Here is a 21956-nt window from a genome sequence, read left to right on the forward strand (position 1 = left end):
AGACATGATGTAGCAGTGGCAGACAACATGATGAAGCAGTGGCAGACAACATGATGAAGCAGTGGCAGACATGAGGCAGCAGTGACAGACAACATGAGGCAGCAGTGACAGACAACATGAGGCAGCAGTGACAGACAACATGAAGCAGCAGTGGCAGACAACATGAAGCAGTAGTGGCAGACAACATGAAGCAGTAGTGGCAGACAACATGAAGCAGTAGTGGCAGACAACATGAGGTAGCATCGGCAGACAACATGATGTAGCAGTGGCAGACAACATGATGAAGCAGTGGCAGACAACATGATGAAGCAGTGGCAGACAACATGATGAAGCAGTGGCAGACAACATGATGAAGCAGTGGCAGACAACATGATGAAGCAGTGGCAGACAACATGAAGCAGCAGTGGGAGACAACATGAAACAGCAGTGACAGACAACATGAAGCAGCAGTGACAGACAACATGAGGCAGCAGTGACAGACAACATGAAACAGCAGTGGGAGACAACATGAAACAGCAGTGGCAGACAACATGAAACAGCAGTGGCAGACAACATGAAGCAGCAGTGGCAGACAACATGAAGCAGCAGTGGTAGACAACATGAAGCAGCAGTGGCAGACAACATGAAGCAGCAGTGGCAGACAACATGAAGCAGCAGTGGCAGACAACATGAAGCAGCAGTGGCAGACAACATGAGGTAGCAGTGGCAGACAACATGAAGCAGCAGTGGCAAACTGCAGCACTAAGAGTGTAAGAACATAAGAAAGAAGGAACACTGCAACAGGCCTACTGCCCCATGCGGAGCAGGTCCATGCCCCCCCCCAATTAGCCCAATGACCCACCCAGTCTGGTCACCTCCACTCAAGGATGGAGCACGGCACCAGACCCAGCAGCACAAGCTAGTCAGGTCCAACTCACACCCACCCACACCCACTCATGTATTTATCTAACCTATTTTTAAGACTACACAAATTTTTAGCCTGAATAACTGTACTCAGGAGTTTGTTCCACTCATCCACGACTATTACCAAACCAGTGCTTTCCTATATCCTTCCTGAATCTGAATTTTTCCAACTTGAAACCATTGCTGCGAGTTCTGTCTTGGATGGAGATTTTCAGCACGCTATTTACATCCCCTTTATTTATTCCTGTTTTCCATTTATACACCTTGATCATATCCCCTCTAATTCCATGCCTGTCGAGAGAGTGCAGATTCAGGGCCCTCAGTCTATCCTCATATGGAAGATTTCTGATACATGGGATCATCTTTGTCATCCTCCTCTGTACGTTTTCCAGAGCATTTATATCCATTCTGTAATACAGTGACCAGTGTAGCATTAAGAGTGTAGCACTTATAAGTCACTCTGTCTTACTTTTTTTGCGTTATCCTAGGTTCTCTACACATGTAGTCAGGAGCAGGAATAGCCACTGTGGTGGCCCTATAAACCCCAACAACAATGGCTGCTGTCAACACCACTAGCCACATACCTAATGACATGTATTTTATTCATGTTTCTATGTTATTAATATTATTTATTATGTCATATTACATAAATTGTGATAGAGAAATAAGCTGCAGAGTTGATATTAGGGAAATTATTAACACTTTCAGAGTCCATGCCATAGATCTACGGCTTTACGTTCAAGGTCCAAACCATAGATCTACGCCATGAGCTCAGCTCACTCTGATAAGCTGCGAGTGGTAAATTTGGGCCTAGATATGAGAGAATACATCTATGTGTGTGAGGGAAAAGTTCAATAGATAGGAGTAGTGAGGGAGTATATAGTAACAATAGTTTCATTGCCGGCTACTTGTTAAGGTAGGGTAAGTCCAGCTCCCGCTATTCCCCCCCCCCTTTTTCCCCCTCCCCGAAAGTAATAGTTTGATTGCCGGCTGCTTGTTAAGGTAGGGTCAGTCTAGCTCCGGCTATTCCTTCCCCTCCCTCTTCCCCCCCCCCGAAAGGTGACGTGTGGGGCTCCGGCTAAACAGTAATCACTCGACTCACAGCTCCCAACACTTCTGTAAGTACACGCCTGATCATATTTTAGTGGACTTATTGGTTGAAAGCTTCACTTTTGACCAATAATTAACTTAGTCCTTTCAGTCTTTATCTGTTAAATGTTTTAATAATCACCACATCTTTTAGGTATTGTACTTATCATGGAGACTGATTTCTTAAGCAGTGGGTAATCTGTCTCTCTTTACAGCTTGGAATGACAGAGAGGGTCACCTGCCACCCAACGAGAAGAATAGAAGGAGACGGACTAACGTCCTGAGACGTCCCATGTTTAATCTACTTACCTGTTATGTAAGCCAACACAGGACCTAACCCCTCATCATAGCAGTGGTAACAAACCTGTTTTCCTGTCATCGGAAGTAATTAGTCACGGCTACACTCTGTGAAGAACGAGCCGGTGGTGATCACCAACACCTGCTACCCCCCCCACATCAGCAACGGCTACAATTTCAACTACACGCAGTGTCACCAACGCCTGACACCCCATTACCACGATATACCTATATTAGCATTGAGTTCAAATGTAATTTTTTTCATTTCATTTTTCATTTTTCTTTCAATTAGGATACCCATTCATGTTTTATTGTTTTACATTTTCCGTTTCTAAATAATAAAGTATTTATCATTGTCTGTTATTATTTTTTTTTCTATTCATTAATTTTCCTGAGGAGGAGCCAGCCTTGGTAATACTGACTGAAGTTGTTACAGGGCTGAGTAAGCCTTCACAAGTGGCGACCTTGCCAGGATCAACTCTACTGAATCAAGATTCAATTCCATCTCGAATCTACCAATGGAACTTCAACGCCGCATACCATAGACGGTTACCACCAGCCATGAGTAATCATTGTCTATGGTAGGACTACGGTACAGGTATTTAAAAGATTTGGTGATTGTTATAGTCTCAATTTATTGTAAGTCAAGTCAGGCAGGATATAATATTTAATTCTGCCACCTTTTCGAGCTTGAAACACTTTGGAGGATTAGACTCTAGGGACCCGAGATTTTCCAGTGACAATTTGTTTCATTGAGCTCTTTATTTTATCAAGGGAACTGTCGTAGGACACTCTTGATTTGTTGGTGAGAAGATTGGATGGTCAAAGGACCCCATTCTACTTACTGTTTGCTCGGAGCCGGCATAGAACCCTTCGTTTTAATTAATACATATTGTTTAATTGAAGTAGGGATCAAGCCCTCTGGTTTATTTACAGTTTGAGCGGAGCAGGAATTGAACCCTCTGTTTTCTTTAATACCCGTTTCATTTCCCCTGGTAGTTTAAGTTATTCTTGCAAGTATGGAGGAATACCAGTTTTGGATGAACGCTGGAAGTAAGTTAGGAATAACAGGGAAAAATTTAGAATCTTTCATTAGTGCTAAGACCCAGGAAAGACTTGAAAGAGAGAGAATTGAGAGAGAAGAAAGACAGTTAGAAAGGGAAAGACAGGAGAAAAAGGAGAGAGAGAGAGAATTGAAAGAGAGTGCCAAGAAAGATAGTTAGAAAGAGAGCGAGAAGACCAAAAAGAGCGTGATAGACTTGATCGTGAGGAAAGAGCTAGAGAACATGAGGAACAAGCTAAAATACGTGAGGAACAAGTTAAATTAAGAGAACTTGAGGAAAGAGCCAAGGATAGAGAAGTTGAGGAAAAAGCTAGAGAGCATGAGTTAATATAGAGAAAAGGATCGCGAGCTCGAAAAATCTCGCCTTGAATTAGAGAATAAAAAGTTAACTTTTACACAACAACAATCAGAGGAAGGAGTAATGGAACAACGTGCAGTCAGTGCACATATTCCAACACCTAATTTACCTCCCTTCACAGAGGGGGACGACATAACTTCATACATTATCAGGTTCGAAAATACTGCTACCCTCTGTGAATGGCCTGCTGACACCTGGGCTACCAGGTTAGGAATGTTATTTTCTGGTACAGCCTTGAATATCTAAGCAACTTTGTCGCAGGATATCATATCTGAAGAAGGCAATCCTTAAAGTATATCAAAAAACCACTAATTCTTACAGGAAAGATTTCAGGTATGCCACCTTACAGCCTGGCCAGAACTTTCAGCAGTTACAGGTAACACTTTTCCGTTTGTTCGACTTTTGGATAGAGAGTTCAGGAATTGATCACAGTTATGAATCTCTTAGAGACTTCATGGTTGCTGACCAGTTCCTGACAGCTCTTCCCCACCAGATAAGAACATTCATTAGAGAACGTAACCTGATTAAAGCTGAGGAAGTTGCTGAGGCCGCTGACTTGTATGCTGAGGCTCACAATTCCTATAAAGACCTAAAGGGATCAAACCCTAAGGGCAAGGGTTCATCAGACCTTAAGAAATCAAAGCCTACAGTAGAAGCAAAGTCACCAGCTATTATACCAACCTGTCATCGATGTGGTGGTATCGGACATAAACGTCCAGATTGTCCTTCCAAGAAAATAGAGAAAGTTGGAAGATGTTTTGTTTATGGTAATGACCAAGCACCCTTCTGTTCAGGAGCAGTTAATGGTATAAAAGTCTCAGATATATTACGTGATACTGGATGTACGTGCATCGTAATTTCGGACAAACTGTTCCCTTACTTTAAAACCTCTCGTGTGTCCTCTATTCTTTCAGATTACTTGGGTCGTGAAAATACTTTCCCTACAATTCGTTGTTACTTGAAAACTAAATGGTTCACTGGTTGGACTAATGCGGTACTAGCCCCAATTACTTGTTCTATAATAGTGGGTAACATAAAAGGTGCCGTTCTTCCTTCAGAGGCGGATCTTTCGTCACCACCCATGGATCTAAGTTTTCCAGCTCTTCTTCCTTGCAAGTTAAATAATCACCTTAACAATTCCGCACCGGAAGCTGCATTGTCTCGTACTGTTCATTTGGGGGTGGAAACAGATGATACTGCTCTCGATAGTGAGGTAGCAGGATCACCTGTCCACTCGTCGGGTGAAAGTAAGGGTATTATCTCCGGCACTCTCAATGTCTTGACTAGGACTGACCATAACCCCGGCTTCTCCTACCTCCTCTTCTCCCACCATAAGTCCTTTTATTTTCCCAGATTTTATGTCCAAGGATGACTGTCAATATACAGCGCAATTGCCCTTCACTTCGGGATTGTCATAATCAAGCTTTTAATAACAACAAAGTTATCCACGGGAGATACATATCTCATAAGTTTGAATATATTAATGGTATCTTATATAAATCTGTATTTAAATCTCATTCTTCAGTGATAGATTATTCCCTCCTTGTTGTTCCTAAACCATGTCGAGAGACTGTTCTTCAAATGGCTCATGATTTGCCAGTGACCAAACACTTGGCCCATCGTAAGACGTGGCATAAACTCGAGCACACTTATTTTTGGCCAAGCATGTACTTACAGGTTACAAAGAAGTATAGTTCTTCCAATAGGTGTCAGGTGCTTACTGCACAAAATACGCACACTCCTAGATCCTGTATATTTATTAAATCTAAAACTTCCCTCCTGCAGAAACGAGATACTCCACCATAGAAAAGGAATGTTTGGCCCTTGTGTGGGGTATCTCCAAGCTTAAATTTTATCTACTGGGAAAAGAATTCATTTTAGAAATGGTTCATCCAATTATTTCTCTGACTGGTTAAGTCATGACAGTCAGTAGAAGATTTGTTGCCTTACGCGACTTCCACATGTTAGAACTTTTTCCTCGCCTATTCTTCTTATACTCCTTGACTATAAGTCTTGGTATGGAGGAGTGTGAGGGAAAAGTTCAATAGATAGGAGTAGTGAGGGAGTATATAGTAACAATAGTTTCATTGCCGGCTACTTGTTAAGGTAGGGCAAGTCCAGCTCCCGCTATTCTCCCCCCTTTTCCCCCCTCCCCGAAAGTGAAAGTTTGATTGCCGGCTGCTTGTTAAGGTAGGGTCAGTCTAGCTCCGGCTATTCCTTCCCCTCCCTCTTCCCCCCTCCCCCCCGAAAGGTGACGTGTGGGGCTCCGGCTGAACAGTAATCACTCGACTCACAGCTCCCAACACTTCTGTAAGTACACGCCTGATCACATTTTAGTGGACTTATTGGTTGAAAGCTTCACTTCTGACCAATAATTAACTTAGTCCTTTCAGTCATTATCTGTTAAATGTTTTAATAATCACCACATCTTTTAGGTATTGTACTTATCATGGAGAGTGATTTCTTAAGCAGTGAGTAATCTGTCTCTCTTTACAGCTTGGAATGACAGAGAGGGTCACCTGCCAACCAACGAGAAGAATAGAAGGAGATGGACTAACGTCCTGAGACGTCCCATGTTTAATCTACTTACCTGTTATGTAAGCCAACACAGGATCTAACCCCTCATCATAGCAGTGGTAACGAACCTGTTTTCCTGTCATCGGAAGTAATTAGTCACAGCTACACTCTGTGAAGAACGAGCCGGTGATGGTCACCAACACCTGCTACCCCCCTCCCCCCCACATCAACAACGGCTACGATTTCAACAACACGCAGTGTCACCAACACCTGACACCCCATTACCACGATATACCTATATTAGCGTTGAGTTCAAATGTAATTTTTTTCATTTCATTTTTCATTTTTCATTTTTCTTTCAATTAGGATACCCATTCATGTTTTATTGTTTTACATTTTCCATTTCTAAATAATAAAGTGTTTATCATTGTCTGTTATTATTTCTTTTTCTATTCATTAATTTTCCTGAGGAGGAGCCAGCCTTGGTAATACTGACTGAAGTTGTTATAGGGCTGAGTAAGCCTTCACAATGTGGTATGTGTGCACCACATAAAACAAATCCTGCAGCACACAGTGTATAATGAGAGAAAAAAACTGAGACCGTGATTGTCTATTAAAACAGCGGCTTTGCAGTGTTTTTTCGTATGTTTTTTATAATTGTATTTGTGATTTCTTGGTCACATTTGATAGAATGGAAGACATATTACAGAAATAGAGATGATTTTGATTGGTTTTAGTAATGGAAATGGCTTGAAACTGAGCTCAAAGTAGAGGAAGTGTTAAATTTTTGCCAATGTTCAAGAGTAAACAAACGACCTCACACGTCTAATACACGCCAGCTGGTGGGTCTAATATACATTCACAAATGTGGTGATGATATTTATACAATTATTACAATATTGCATAACAGTAAATCTTCTATTTTTTGGTTTGAATTTTAAATTCCTTGTGTGAATAAAAAATCAAAATGGAATTCATGTGTAAAGCCTCAAAACATAACTAATGAACAGAGGAAATGTTAGTTTAGTGCCAGGAATACCTACATTGTTTATTCTGGACCCTATTTTGAAATTGGAATATTTTGAACTTTGTGTTAAATTGGCCAAATTACCAATTTCCGATCACTTTATTCTGTAGTTGAAATAGTTGACTTGGTGATTTCTTGTTGTCAATCGATAGAATAGAAGTAATACTAGTGAAATAGCTAAGAATTTGGTCGACTGGTACAATGTAATTGGCCTAAAATGGGAGTCAAAGTCGGCAAAATCGCCGATTTGTAAATATCACTGACACATCAAAATTCGCGAGAGCATAATTTCGTCAATTTTCCATCAAATTTCGTACTTTTTGTTTTATTACCTCCAGAAAAAGATTCTCTACCATTTCATAAGAAAAAATAACAATTTTTTTTTAAATTCTTGGACCCTGGTGCGCACTTTGAAATTTGGCCTCTGGACCCTGAAAAGGTTAAAGCATTTTCTCGTGCCTGGAATTCCACTGGAACGAATTAATTCCATTTCACTTAATTTAAATGAAGAAAATTGACTCTGCAAACGAGCAAATCCAGTTGCGAGCAAGGTCATGGAACGGATTAAACTCGTAAGTAGAGGTTCCACTGTAGTTGACTGGGCAGTTTCTTGTGCTCAATCAATAAAATAGAAGTGATACTAGCAAGAACGCTAAGAATTTGGTTGACTGGAATAATGTAATTGGCCTAAAATAGGAGTCAAAGTGGGCAAAATCAACCAGAGAAGTTAGCCATAGCTCTGTCTTCCTTTGCGGATGACGCGCGAATTGCCATGACAGTGTCCTCCATCGAAGACATAGCAAGACTCCAAGTGGACATAAACCGAATCTTCAAATGGGTCACTCAAAACAATATGAAGTTCAATGAAGAGAAATTTCAACTACTTACTCAAATATGGAAAACTTGAGGAAATTAAAACTATCAGGGTATACCACAAATTCTAACCATATAATAGAGCAAAAAAGTAATGTGAAGGACCTGGAAGTGATAATGTCAGAGGATCTCGCCTTTAAAGACCACAACAATGTATCTACTGCATCTGCTAGGAAAATGATAGGATGGAAAATGAGAACCTTCAAAACTAGGGATGCCAAGCCCATGATGATTCTCTTCAAATCTTTTGTTCTCTCTAGGCTGGAATACTGCTGTACACTAACTGCCCCCTTCAAGTCAGGTGAAATTGCTTACCTGGAGAGTGTACAAAGAACTTTCATGGCACACAAGTACAATAAGGCACCTAAATTACTGGGAATGATTGAAGTCCCTTGATTTGTATTCCCTGGAATGCACCTAAGAGAGATGCATGATAATATACACTTGGAAAATCCTAGAGAGATTAGTACCAAACTTGCACACGAAGATCACTCCCTATGAAAGGAAAAGACTGGACAGATGCAACATTCCCCTGATGAAAACCAGGGGCACCACAAGTACACTGAGAGGCAACACAATAAGTGTCAGGGGCCTAAGACTGTTCAACTGCCTCCCAGTATACATAAGGGGGATTACCAATAGACCCCTGGCTGTCTTCAGGAAGGCGCTGGACAGATACCTAAAGTCAGTACCTAACCAACCGGGCTGTGGTTCATACATCAGTTTGCATGCAGCCAGCAGTAACAGCCTGATTGATCAGACCCTGATCCACCACGAGGCCTGGTCTCAGACCGAGCAGAGGGGAAAGGGGTTGTCCCCAAAACCCCCTGCAGGTATACTCCAGGTATGCATAAATATCGCTGACATAGCAAAATTCGCGGCCGTGTAATTTCATCAATTTTCCATCAAATTTCATACTTTTTGTTTTATTACCTTCAGAAAAAGATTCTCTACCATTTCATAAGAAAAAAATAAAAAATTTTTTTTTGAAAATTCTTGGACCCTGTGGACAAGTTTCCAGTCAGGGGTCTGGACCCTGAAAGGGTTAAAAGTCCAGATTATAGTACAAAGATTTAAATAAAAATATTCACAAGATATTTATAAAAGCTAAAAATCAAAACATACCGCTGCACAGCTTTTTTATGCTGGTCTCTACTTTTTTGTACTCGGAGAATGTAGTAGCACCATCAGCATCAGCAAACAGTAATAATTTCCCTCGAGAACGGAGCATACCCTGAAATAGCACTGTCAACTGAGAGTCGATGCAATACTAAGTTATTACAAACAGAAAATTATTAATACATTGAATTACCAAATAAACAACATGTGTTTCCCATCTATTCACTTATAATGCAAAAAGTTGTTATTGCCTTGGAGAGATATAACGTACTTTCACTGTATGTATATCTGGAAATATAAGACACTTTCATATGCATCAAAATTTATCTTACTGCTCACTGTGTGTTTAGCAAAGTATTACCTAAAAGCACAGTATATAAAGCTTATATTAATTAATCCACAGAATCAGCTTTAAATTGAAGTCATATACAGTATAGTAACACACACCTTGTGAGACAATGGTTGTAACCTCCCAATTTCTAATATGCTAGGAAATAAACAACTACAGATATTCAGCTTATTATATTCAAGGGGGTACACTCAACCCACTAAACCTGGACGAGTCAAAGCAATACTAACAAACTACTGATGGCATAGTACAACACCAGGTACTTGCCACTGATACAGACTTCTTATGCAGTTCAAAGAAAGATCTGCATTGATGCATATCATATTGTTCACCACATAATGATATGAATAACAAGTTCATGGCTAAATTTAGATTAACTAAAGTTACATATCAGAAAAAGTAACAGACAGTAATAATTAGTAGAGCACCTAGCTAGTAATGTACAGTAATATCAATGTGGCCAAAAAACTAGAACACTCTGTGGGACAAAAGGAAGTTTACTTCATACTACTGAGTGGATTGCTAAAAGGAATGAAAGAATGCTTGCATTAAGTTTGAAGATGCATCAACTTGTTGTTGCAACAGGTCAGAGAGATGATGAAACAACGTGAAGTTGGCAATACCCACAGAAGTATTCTTAAGAGATCTGAAAATTATAAAAATTTAAAAAGCGAGAAAGATTGGAGTTAGGGAGAGCAAACCATACAGTATTTTCATGTGGGGATAATTATCACTAGCATGTAGTTTCAGTCTACAAGAATAATGCAAAATTCTCACCATTTTGACAGCTCCTCCTTTACCCCTGTTCTTTGCCAAGGTGAGAATGCGTATTTTATCACATCCATAATTTTTGCAGTAGCTTTGTCCAACTTCTGTTGTTTTGTCTTTACTACCATCATCTACAAGGATTACTTCATAAGTGAAGGAGCTGTCTTGCTTTATTCTCCCTTCCAAGTAATTCAAGCATTCATTCATCATCACAGGTACTAGGAATAGGAAAAATAATAATACATGTACAGTACTAGTATTAGAGTGACTCAAAAAATCAAAAGTTATATCTTGAAATATACCTCCTGCTGTAATTTTAATCCACAGACTGCTCAAATTGTATAAAACATTGATTAATTTTATCCCTAATATTCCAAAGCAGTGATTTTAGCAAAACAAAACAAAACAAAAAAAATAAATAGTAGAAACAATATTTAGAGATTCTGAGAGTCTGAAGAGAAGTTGTAAATGTTGGTGTAGGAATGTGAGAGGGTATGTAAAAGAAGTAAATTAAATTTGAACAGAGGAAAGAGCAAGGTGATGAGGGTAACAAAAAATACAGGCTATGAAAGATCAGATATAAGTCTAGAAGAGAGAGTATGGAGGTAGTGACTGTGTTTAGATATTTGGAAATGGGCTTGAGGAAATGGATCTATGAATGATGAGCTGAACCACAGAACAGACAAGGGGAAAAAATGTGAGAGGTGCACCGAGGCATCTGTGGAAATAAAAAATTTTTATCAATAGATGCAAAAGGAGAAATGTATAGTGGTACTAACAGTATTATATGAGTGTTAGTTTAATATTATTATTATGTACCCCATACCCATCTTGTGGGCAGTAGTCAAAAGATTACAGAGGTACATAATGGGTCCAGGGACTGGATCCCAAAGGTATGATAACTGAACTAGTTACAAAGGCTATGAACCATCTACAGTCCTATACATGGTTACAATCATGAACAAATACAAAGTAATGAGCCACTGACACATCCATACCCAGTCACAATTGTAACGAGTTATAAGTACAAATATTAAGTGGGTCATACACCTACACGAGCGCATGTGAAGTATAGATTTTAAGAACTAAAGTGAGGGTGGCGGCAGCAGAGGTGTCTTTTTTGAAGAAGTGTAAATATTATGCAGAAAATTTTTAGAGTGGAGATAACAAAAATCTAATTCAAGGGGGACTTACTGAGGTGGTTTTGGCATTTAGAAGGACAGGAACAAAATATAATGACTAGGACAGCATATAAATCTGGGGTGCAGGGAAGGAGTAGGAGTCATTCCAGGAGAATTGGAGGGAAAAGTTTTGAGTGCTAGTGGCTTGAACATCCAATATTCTTGTGTGAGCTCATGAGACTTAATTGAATGGAGGCAAGGCAAGTGGTTTTTATTACATGATATGCTATATTAAAGAAAGGATTTCAGGGAAAGTGGTTAGCTGGACTTGAGTCCTGAAGGTAGGGTACAGTGCCTGCACCTTAAAGAAGGGGTAGGAATGTTGTAGTTCAAAAAGCCATCTGAACTGGAATGTCAGGACACTTCTGAAAGGAGACTGATTGAATGAGAGAGCTTGGGAATGAATGATAGCTTTGAGAGCAGCCATGTGGTATGAAGCAGAAAACCCCAGGCTGCCGTTTTATTGTGATATCAAGGCAGAGTCTTGAGAGTTTATCATCATTAATTGGTACTATAATGAATATCATTTATGTCACAGAAAGTAACATGGCTGATTAATTTAATGTTATGTCTCTACTTTGTAAATACTGTTATTAAAAAGGTATATTTTTGTTATACAGCTGTTTTCCTGAAACCTTTATTATTGCTGTTGTATATTGTGCTTTGGAATACTCATCTACAGTGCTATTCACCATGATACCTTAGCAGAAAGTGTCCCAAGTGTTATTTTTTACCCTAGATTAACAGCTATTTTGTGCATGGTAACGAGGTAAATTATTTAGTTACTGCTATATAGGACCTCATGCACATATAATAATAATCCTAGGTATAAAATAAAAGAGAATATAAAAAGACCAGCAATATATAATTGGTGAATCTGAGGAATTCAGAAGGGATTGGTAACAGCCCCCTCGCATATTAACAGGTCTAAGAAGCCACTGTGTGGCTAAAAAAGCTTGCGATGGGAGCCTGTTAATCTGTGGACCCAGAAATGTAGTACCATGAAACTAATTGTTGTGGATGTGACTAAGTATTTCTGATTACCTATTTGTAGCTAGTGGAGCAGAGGTAAACTGGGAACTATTGCACCTTCAGTATATAAACTATCTTATAATTTATATAAATTTCAAGTGGTTGTAGCACTTGCTACCTCTTGCAACCCATTTCAATGTTCTACCACTTTCAAGTTATCTGTTTGGCACTTGAGAATACATTAGTAGTGTCAATGATATCCAAGGTTAAAACTGGAGGTAAGGTATCATTCTAATGAATTTAATTATCACAAAGAACATTTCTGACTTATTGCTCAAAAACTATTATTTAACTTTGCCTATTGGAGGAAATATCTTTAGGTGGATACAACCCAAACTCATTATGCTGTTTTTCAAATATTGGATGACAATAAGCTGAAACTTTTGGTGAGCACTGATGAAAAGTAATAAAAAACCGTAAGTCACATTACTGAACTGGCTAGAGAGTAAATTAAAAAGTTTAAACAAATCAATCTTAAGCTAAATTACAGCATGCCTGCATAGCACAAGTATACATAAAAAATTGTATTTAAGCCAAAGGCTCCTTTGGCTTAATTACAAAAAGTAAGAGAATTCACTTTTTGTCATGAACAATTTGAGCCATGTTTCAAGTCCGAAACTTTCATATTCAAACTAATCCTAAGAAAACAATAAAAATTTTTGTAAGTTAATTCAACCTACACATGATAAACATAAGAATACCTGTACTATATAAACAAATACTGCGTATAAAATAACATGTAAATCCTCATACTATTTCTTTAACCTAATCTGCATTTTTTTCACCAGGTAGGGTGACCCCAGCAGAGAAACCCATTCACATCCTTAAGTTATACAATCATAATGACTACTTGAGAAATTTTACTTAGTAATATAGAAAGAAACCTTTTAATATTTTTTTTATTCCATGTAGAGATCTACTTACATCTTTTCTCCTCATTGTATGCTGGTATAACAACTGAGAGTGATTTAGTTGGTGCATCTGTTATGGATGGGAATTCCAGTTTTTTGCCAGTTGAAACATCTATGTAGAATTTTTCTGACTCATAAACATTATTTCTTGGGTATGTTTCACTGCTAACATATATTGCCACACATAGCTAAAAACAAATATAAGGAAAATTATAAACAGTTTATTAAATTAAATGCTGCGAGTATTCACAAAAGTCAGCAAACTACTGTACAATTACAGATGACTATGCTAATCATATTTGTAAAATCTTTTTTTACATAAAGTATTTCAAACATGATTAGAAGAAAAAAATAAAATGTACTTAGTAGCATAATGCATTAAAAATTACCAAAAATTTACAAATTCACAATTTATGTATAGAATTTGGATATAATCTAGAATTATAAAACATACTTAATCATCATCATCTTTCAACAAAACGGCTGAATCCCACCAAGGCAGGGTGGCCCAAAAAGAAAAACAAAAGTTTCTCTTTTTAACTTTAGTAATGTATACAGGAGAGGGGGTTACTAGCCCCTTGCCCGTGGCATTACAGAGGAAGAATTCTGTTCCAATTCTCCATGGAGAATATACTTAATGTGGAAATAAAAAAAAAAAAAATCAGGCGACTCACTCACAATGGGTTCAAACCATACCCATTCCATGGATTGTTTAAAGAGTCATGTCTCCAATTACAGATTTTTACCGTGACTGGCTTGAAATGATTACTAATTCCTAAGCACAGCAAGCAGTACTATATAGGGTTAGTAGAGAAGAGCCGAGTACATAATAATGGGTCATGGAGAGTATACCTGCTATTTACGATATCTTCTTAGGAATATACAGTAATGGAAATAAGTGTTAAGAAATATAGGTGTATCACCTACTTGTAGGCATCAGAATATGCCTTCTTAGAGGGCCATCCAATTAAAGAAGGCAATATTATCATGCAGGTGAGGGAAGGGAAATGTTAAGATTACATGTATTTTGTATTTGCTATGTTGCTAGAGCACTTCACTGAAAATTTTCATATACGTCGGCATATTTTATCAAAATTAACAACCAAGGAAAAATAAAATTTAGAAATCATAAACAATATAAAAAATTAAAATTTAACCCTTTGACTGTCGCAAGCCCCTTTCTCAAACTGTCATTGTCACAAAATTTTGGAAAAAAAAAAATTATTTTTTCTTAATGACAGAGAATCTTTTCTCAATGGTAATGACACCAAAAATACGAAATTTGGTCGAAAACTCACAGAATTACACTCCCGCGAAGTTAGCGGTCTCAGTGACATATACGCATCGGCGATTTTGCCAACTTTGAGCCCTGTTTTGGCCAATTCCGTTGTTCCAGTTGACCAAACTCATAGCTATTTCTTTAGAACTCCATTTTTTTCTATCAGTTGAGTACAAGAAACTGCCCATTTACCAATCTGAACTACCCGATAAAGTGGTCAGAAATTGGCAATTTGGCCAATTTCATGCAAATAAAAAAAGATGCCAATTTCAAAATAGGGTTCAGAATAAACAATGTAGACATTCTTGGCACTAAAATAACATATCCTCTGTTCATTAGTCATGTCTCTAGGCCCCTCTTATATTACTATTGCTTTCTATTTTGATTTTTTATTTATACAAAAAATACAAAATTTACTGTTATACAGACTACTGCATTATTGTAAAAATGGTATAAATAATATCAGTGCACTAGTGAAAGAATATTAGACTCCCCAGTTGACGTATATTGGACATGTGGTGTGATTTGCTTACTCCTGAACATTGGTAAAAATCGAACATTTCCTCTACTTTGAGCTCAATTTCAAGGGCGTTTTCATCGTGAAACTAATCAAAATCATCTCTATTTCTGTAATGTTTTCCATTTTATCACCTGAGACCATGGAAACGAGAATACAATGATGAATACTATACAAAAATACACCTCAAAGTCAGCATTTTAATCCAAAAAAACGGTCCTTTTTTTTTTCTCATTATGCACTGCGTGATGCAGGATTTTTTTTATGTGGTGCACACTGACCACACAGACCCATTCTCTCACATGTGGGCCTACCAGCTTTCTCCTGCTTGATTTGAAGCCTCTAGAATTTATGAGTATTAATACGTCCAAAACACTGGCTCGTAAGATGTATATATACGACCAAAACAGTCAAAGGGTTAAAAATCTACATTTTTTTGACAAAATTGTATAAAACAAATAGAAATCAACTAAATCTACAACAAATAAGCATATATTAAAGATGAATGTATTTGATAAAGTAGCAAGAGGAAAAAAATTAATTGAAAATTACATCTAAACAACAGTTCACAGAGCAGATTGGGTTTGAACCCATGCCAAGCCAGTCCTAAAATTAGCAGGGCAGTGTACTAACTACACTACCATGCTGCCTAAAAAGATTATTGCAATCACGTTTTTATGATTTTGCGAATCATCTAAACAGCATTAAAAATACAGTAAACCCTCTTACAGTGTGACTTTACATTGCATGATTTTCTTGTGGGAAAATCTTTACATTGCGTGCCATAAAGCATCAGCTAACACTCCAAATATTTTTATTTAGTATATCTTTTTCCAAAAAATTTTTATTCGATAATTTATCAATTTTCAAGCCAACTAAAAGAATGAGTAAATAGCAAGAAAAGGTCTTATTACACTTACAATTACAACTGCAGTAACAGCAATACCAAGTAAGTAACCAAGTAGTGTTAAGAAATCCATATCAGACACTAAGAAAACTACCTGAAAAAGAAATAAATTGTTGAGCAAATTAATAATAATAATAATAATAATAATAATAATAATAATAATAATAATAATAATAATAATAATAATAATAATAATAATAATAATAATAATAATAATAATAATAATAATAATAATAATAATAATAATAATAATAATAATTAATAATGATAATGACAAATGATAATAATCAATAATAAATAATACTAACACTAATATTACACAGATTTATCTTGGATTCCAACTCATCTCCTTTACCCTCCCTAAAAATGAGCTTTAAATTGAATATTCTCTGTACAGATGAACCCTGTAATTCACAGGGGATAGGTTTCTTTGGGTAACTTGAATCCAGAAGCCATAAATAATAAGAAATTTTGAATGTCTGAATTACTAAAATATTTTCTGTATAATTAAACATTGTTCTAATCTGCTTAGTACTGATATTCATAAGAAAGAATTAGCACATTTTTAATGAAATTGCAGTATATGGTTATGCTTCAACTGCGGGGACATGTACTAAGCAAGTACCACAATGGGCACCAAGGAAAAATGTAAATGACTGAAGCTATCCACTAAACAGCCTTCTGTAAAAAGCGTAATCAAATCCTCTGGATTATGAAGCATGGGAATTCAGGGTTCGATTGCATGTCACAGATGATGCTACAAGATGGGTCCTACACAGATGACAACAAGGAAATGAGTGAGCTACTCAAGTCCCAATATGACTCAGTTTTTAGCAAGCCGCTAACCAGACTGAGAGTCGAAGATCAAAATGAATTTTTTATGAGAGAGCCACAAAATTTGATTAACACAAGCCTATCCGATGTTATCCTGACGCCAAATGACTTCGAACAGGCGATAAATGACATGCCCATGCACTCTGCCCCAGGGCCAGACTCATGGAACTCTGTGTTCATCAAGAACTGCAAGAAGCCCCTATCACGAGCCTTTTCCATCCTATGGAGAGGGAGCATGGACACGGGGGTCGTCCCACAGTTACTAAAAACAACAGACATAGCCCCACTCCACAAAGGGGGCAGTAAAGCAACAGCAAAGAACTACAGACCAATAGCACTAACATCCCATATCATAAAAATCTTTGAAAGGGTCCTAAGAAGCAAGATCACCACGCATCTAGAAACCCATCAGTTACACAACCCAGGGCAACATGGGTTTAGAACAGGTCGCTCCTGTCTGTCTCAACTATTGGACCACTACGACAAGGTCCTAAATGCACTAGAAGACAAAAAGAATGCAGATGTAATATATACAGATTTTGCAAAAGCCTTCGACAAGTGTGACCATGGCGTAATAGCGCACAAAATGCGTGCTAAAGGAATAACAGGAAAAGTCGGTCGATGGATCTATAATTTCCTCACTAACAGAACACAGAGAGTAGTCGTCAACAGAGTAAAGTCCGAGGCAGCTACGGTGAAAAGCTCTGTTCCACAAGGCACAGTACTCGCTCCCATCTTGTTCCTCATCCTTATATCCGACATAGACAAGGATGTCAGCCACAGCACCGTGTCTTCCTTTGCAGATGACACCCGAATCTGCATGACAGTGTCTTCCATTGCAGACACTGCAAAGCTCCAGGCAGACATCAACCAAATCTTTCAGTGGGCTGCAGAAAACAATATGAAGTTCAACGATGAGAAATTTCAATTACTCAGATATGGTAAACATGAGGAAATTAAATCTTCATCAGAGTACAAAACAAATTCTGGCCACAAAATAGAGCGAAACACCAACGTCAAAGACCTGGGAGTGATCATGTCGGAGGATCTCACCTTCAAGGACCATAACATTGTATCAATCGCATCTGCTAGAAAAATGACAGGATGGATAATGAGAACCTTCAAAACTAGGGAGGCCAAGCCCATGATGACACTCTTCAGGTCACTTGTTCTATCTAGGCTGGAATATTGCTGCACACTAACAGCACCTTTCAAGGCAGGTGAAATTGCCGACCTAGAAAATGTACAGAGAACTTTCACGGCGCGCATAACGGAGATAAAACACCTCAATTATTGGGAGCGCTTGAGGTTCCTAAACCTGTATTCCCTGGAACGCAGGAGGGAGAGATACATGATTATATACACCTGGAAAATCCTAGAGGGACTAGTACCGAACTTGCACACGAAAATCACCCACTACGAAAGCAAAAGACTTGGCAGACGATGCACCATCCCCCCAATGAAAAGCAGGGGTGTCACTAGCACGTTAAGAGACCATACAATAAGTGTCAGGGGCCCGAGACTGTTCAACTGCCTCCCAGCACACATAAGGGGGATTACCAACAGACCCCTGGCAGTCTTCAAGCTGGCACTGGACAAGCACCTAAAGTCAGTTCCGGATCAGCCGGGCTGTGGCTCGTATGTTGGTTTGCGTGCAGCCAGCAGCAACAGCCTGGTTGATCAGGCTCTGATCCACCAGGAGGCCTGGTCTCAGACCGGGCCGCGGGGGCGTTGACCCCCGGAACTCTCTCCAGGTAAACTCCAGGTAAACCAATGTCGCTATGATTTCATCCAAGCTGAACAAGTTTTAAGTGTCCTAAAGCACTCAGAGGAAAGCAGGGAAACAGTCTCTTTTAGCTTCAGGTCATGAAGTCATGGCTGTAATTACACACAGTATTTCTGGATGCTAGAAATGGGGAAAAAAAAAAAAAAAAAGCTCTCAGAAAGGACACCTGCCACTTCCGAGATGTCATCAATCAATTAACAATAGAGGATTCAGGTAACAGGTGGGGTCACTAGAGGGCCATGTGATTTTTATTCTAGATTCTACGGGAGTATTAGAGCAAATTTACTCCTCTACATAACATAACCATGTTGCAATCTGGGCCTTATGAAAGACATGCCTCCTGATAGCCAACACACTTACTGTGGCTCTTTACATCATCTATTGGTGCCAAAATATCTGGTACAGGAAACAATGGATGGAGGTGACATCTAGGTTTCTCCAACTACAGTTAGTGGATAAGGGAAAGCATGGTTAGTCAAATGTGAGTACCACTGAATTCGTGGTTACACGAATTCCATTCACCTTCTCAATTCACTGAACAACTTTGCTGAGCAGTCTTATAGCCTCCTCACACTCATGAAGCCAGAAACCAACAGCAGCAACAGTATCAACAATAGAAGCAACATCAGTAGTGCTGGCTGCATCAGTAGTCATGGCAGTGATATCAGTGTCAGCAGCAACAGTGACACAAGGCAAGTCCAGTTATTACATTCCAAACCATGTCACAGGCTATAAGCCACAGCAAATTTTGATTAAGGAAGAGATAAGATAAGATTTCGTTCGGATTTTTAACCCCGGAGGGTTAGCCACCCAGGATAACCCAAGAAAGTCAGTGCGTCATCGAGGACTGTCTAACTTATTTCCATTGGGGTCCTTAATCTTGTCCCCCAGGATGCGACCCACACCAGTCGACTAACACCCAGGTACCTATTTGCTGCTAGGTGAACAGGACAATAGGTGTAAGGAAACGTGTCGGAATTTCCACCCGCCGGGAATCGAACCCGGGCCCTCCGTGTGTGAAGCGGGAGCTTTAGCCACCAGAGGAGGGAGGAGGGAGAGTATTTTAATTTGATCCCAAGAAAGGGATGTAAACTCTAATTCATTGTATCAAAAGCCTTTTAATGCTTTAAGGAGCCCTGTGGCTCAGAGCTGAAATGTGTAGTTATAGAAAATTATATGCTTTTACACAAGAGTTGTAATAAAGTTGGTAGAATTACCGACAATATGTAAAGTAAAAGGACACAAGTGCAACTAATGTGACATTTATTGTGGCAACGTTTCGCGAAACGTTGCCACAATAAATGTCACATTAGTTGCACTTGTGTCCTTTTACTTTACACAAGAGTTACTGCAATATAATACAAACAAATACATTTTCTATATTTTTGAGCTAATAAGAATATTTTAGAACAAAATAAAATGAATTAAAAGAGGTTCCTCTACCAGAATTTCAGCTTGTGTGGAAAGGTCACATCCCAATTCATCTGTACAAGTACGAATCACAAACAGTATTCAGAAAGGTTCTAAATTTTTTTTGACCATAAAAGAAACATGTTCATTTTTTAAAACAAAAACCACAAAACACAAGTGCACTGTTCTGAACAAGAAATCACAGTGCAATATCACATTTTACTTTTCTTGGTAAACACAAACACCTGGCAGTAAAAAAACACATGACAGTAACAAACACCTGAAATTAACAAACACAAATTAGCTTAATGAATGTCTAATCCTAAGTCTGGCCAAAATATGGACGTTTCCATGTATTTTAATATATACCATAACATATAATGTATTATGTAATGTCATAGAACTTAAACTATTTGCTTTACAGTACCAAACACCTGACAGTGACAAATACCTACTGGTAACAAACATCCACCATTAAAAATCTGCCGGTAAGAAACACCTGCCAGTAACAAACACCAATACTGAACATCTGCCAATAATATATACCTGCCAGTTACAACCCCCTGACTGTAACAAACATGACAATAACAAGCACCTGCCAGTAAATAACATACCACGATATTTCAGATGTTTATTGTACAGTTCCTTGTGTTCGTCTTTCCTGGAAATACAAATAAGCAAGTGTTTATTAAGCTTCAAGATATATACCAAGACGTCTCCATCCAGCAGGTTGGTCAGAGAGGAGAACACAGGAGTTCAGCAGTGTTGGAAGTGATGATGTGCTGCTGTTGTTGTTGTTAGGGTTGTTAAGAGCTACAAAAGCTTACGCCTTGTTGAGCCCTTCCTCCCGGGAGTCCGAGAAAAATATATGGCTCTAATTTAAGAGGAAATAAAGTTTCCTCCCCACAAAAAAAAACGGAAACGAGAACAATAAGTTCCCAGTTAGGTCAGGTGAGTTCCCGTTGCCTAAATCCCATGCCTGAGTCAACGACAATGGGTGAGGTGGCACAGCAGCTGCAACAGCCACAACAAATATGACACCTCACCAACACCTCTCAACACTTCCTTTGGCTCTGACTTTGGCGACAACTGAGTGTGTGTGTGTGTGTGTGTGTGTGTGTGTGTGTGTGTGTGTGTGTGTGTGTGTGTGTGTGTGTGTGTGTGTGTGTACTCACCTAGTTGAGGTTGCAGGGGTCGAGTCCAAGCTCCTGGCCCCGCCTCTTCACTGGTCGCTACTAGGTCACTCTCCCTGACCATGAGCTTTATCGTACCTCTGCTTAAAGCTATGTATGGATCCTGACTCCACTACATCGCTTCCCAAACTATTCCACTTCCTGACTACTCTGTGGCTGAAGAAATACTTCCTAACATCCCTTTGATTCATCTGTGTCTTCAACTTCCAACTGTGTCCCCTTGTTACTGTGTCCAGTCTCTGGAACATCCTGTCTTTGTCCACCTTGTCAATTCCTCTCAGTATTTTGTAAGTCGTTATCATGTCCCCCCTATCTCTCCTGTCCTCCAGAGTCGTCAGGTTGATTTCCCTTAACCTCTCCACATAGGACATACCTCTTAGCTCTGGGACTAGTCTTGTTGCAAACCTTTGCACTTTCTCTAGTTTCTTTACACGCTTGGCTAGGTGTGGGTTCCAAACTGGTGCCGCATACTCCAATATGGGCCTAACGTACACGGTGTACAGGGTTCTGAACGATTCCTTATTAAGATGTCGGAATGCTGTT

General features: G+C 38.9%; 1 protein-coding gene across 4 annotated transcripts in view; it reads right to left on the reverse strand.

Moving 5' to 3' along the window:
* wol (Dolichyl-phosphate beta-glucosyltransferase wollknaeuel) overlaps positions 1–21243 on the reverse strand; it is a 44512-nt gene extending 23269 nt beyond the window's left edge. For 2 of the 4 annotated variants that reach the window (XM_053786244.2, XM_053786245.2), the window contains exons 1-5: positions 20835–21243; positions 16204–16284; positions 13501–13675; positions 10373–10581; positions 9253–9361 (exon numbers count right to left, since the gene is read on the reverse strand). In XM_053786244.2, the coding sequence (XP_053642219.1) occupies positions 9253–9361; positions 10373–10581; positions 13501–13675; positions 16204–16263 (553 nt within the window). In that variant the 5' untranslated portion in view covers positions 16264–16284; positions 20835–21243. The remainder of the gene's footprint in view (positions 1–9252; positions 9362–10372; positions 10582–13500; positions 13676–16203; positions 16285–20834) is intronic. The other 2 variants (XM_053786242.2, XM_053786243.2) reach the window with 2 other exon arrangements.
* Positions 21244–21956: the final 713 nt, after the last annotated feature.

The sequence above is a fragment of the Cherax quadricarinatus genome, chromosome 42 (assembly GCF_038502225.1).
Source record: "Cherax quadricarinatus isolate ZL_2023a chromosome 42, ASM3850222v1, whole genome shotgun sequence".
Classification (NCBI taxonomy): Eukaryota; Metazoa; Arthropoda; class Malacostraca; order Decapoda; family Parastacidae; genus Cherax; species Cherax quadricarinatus.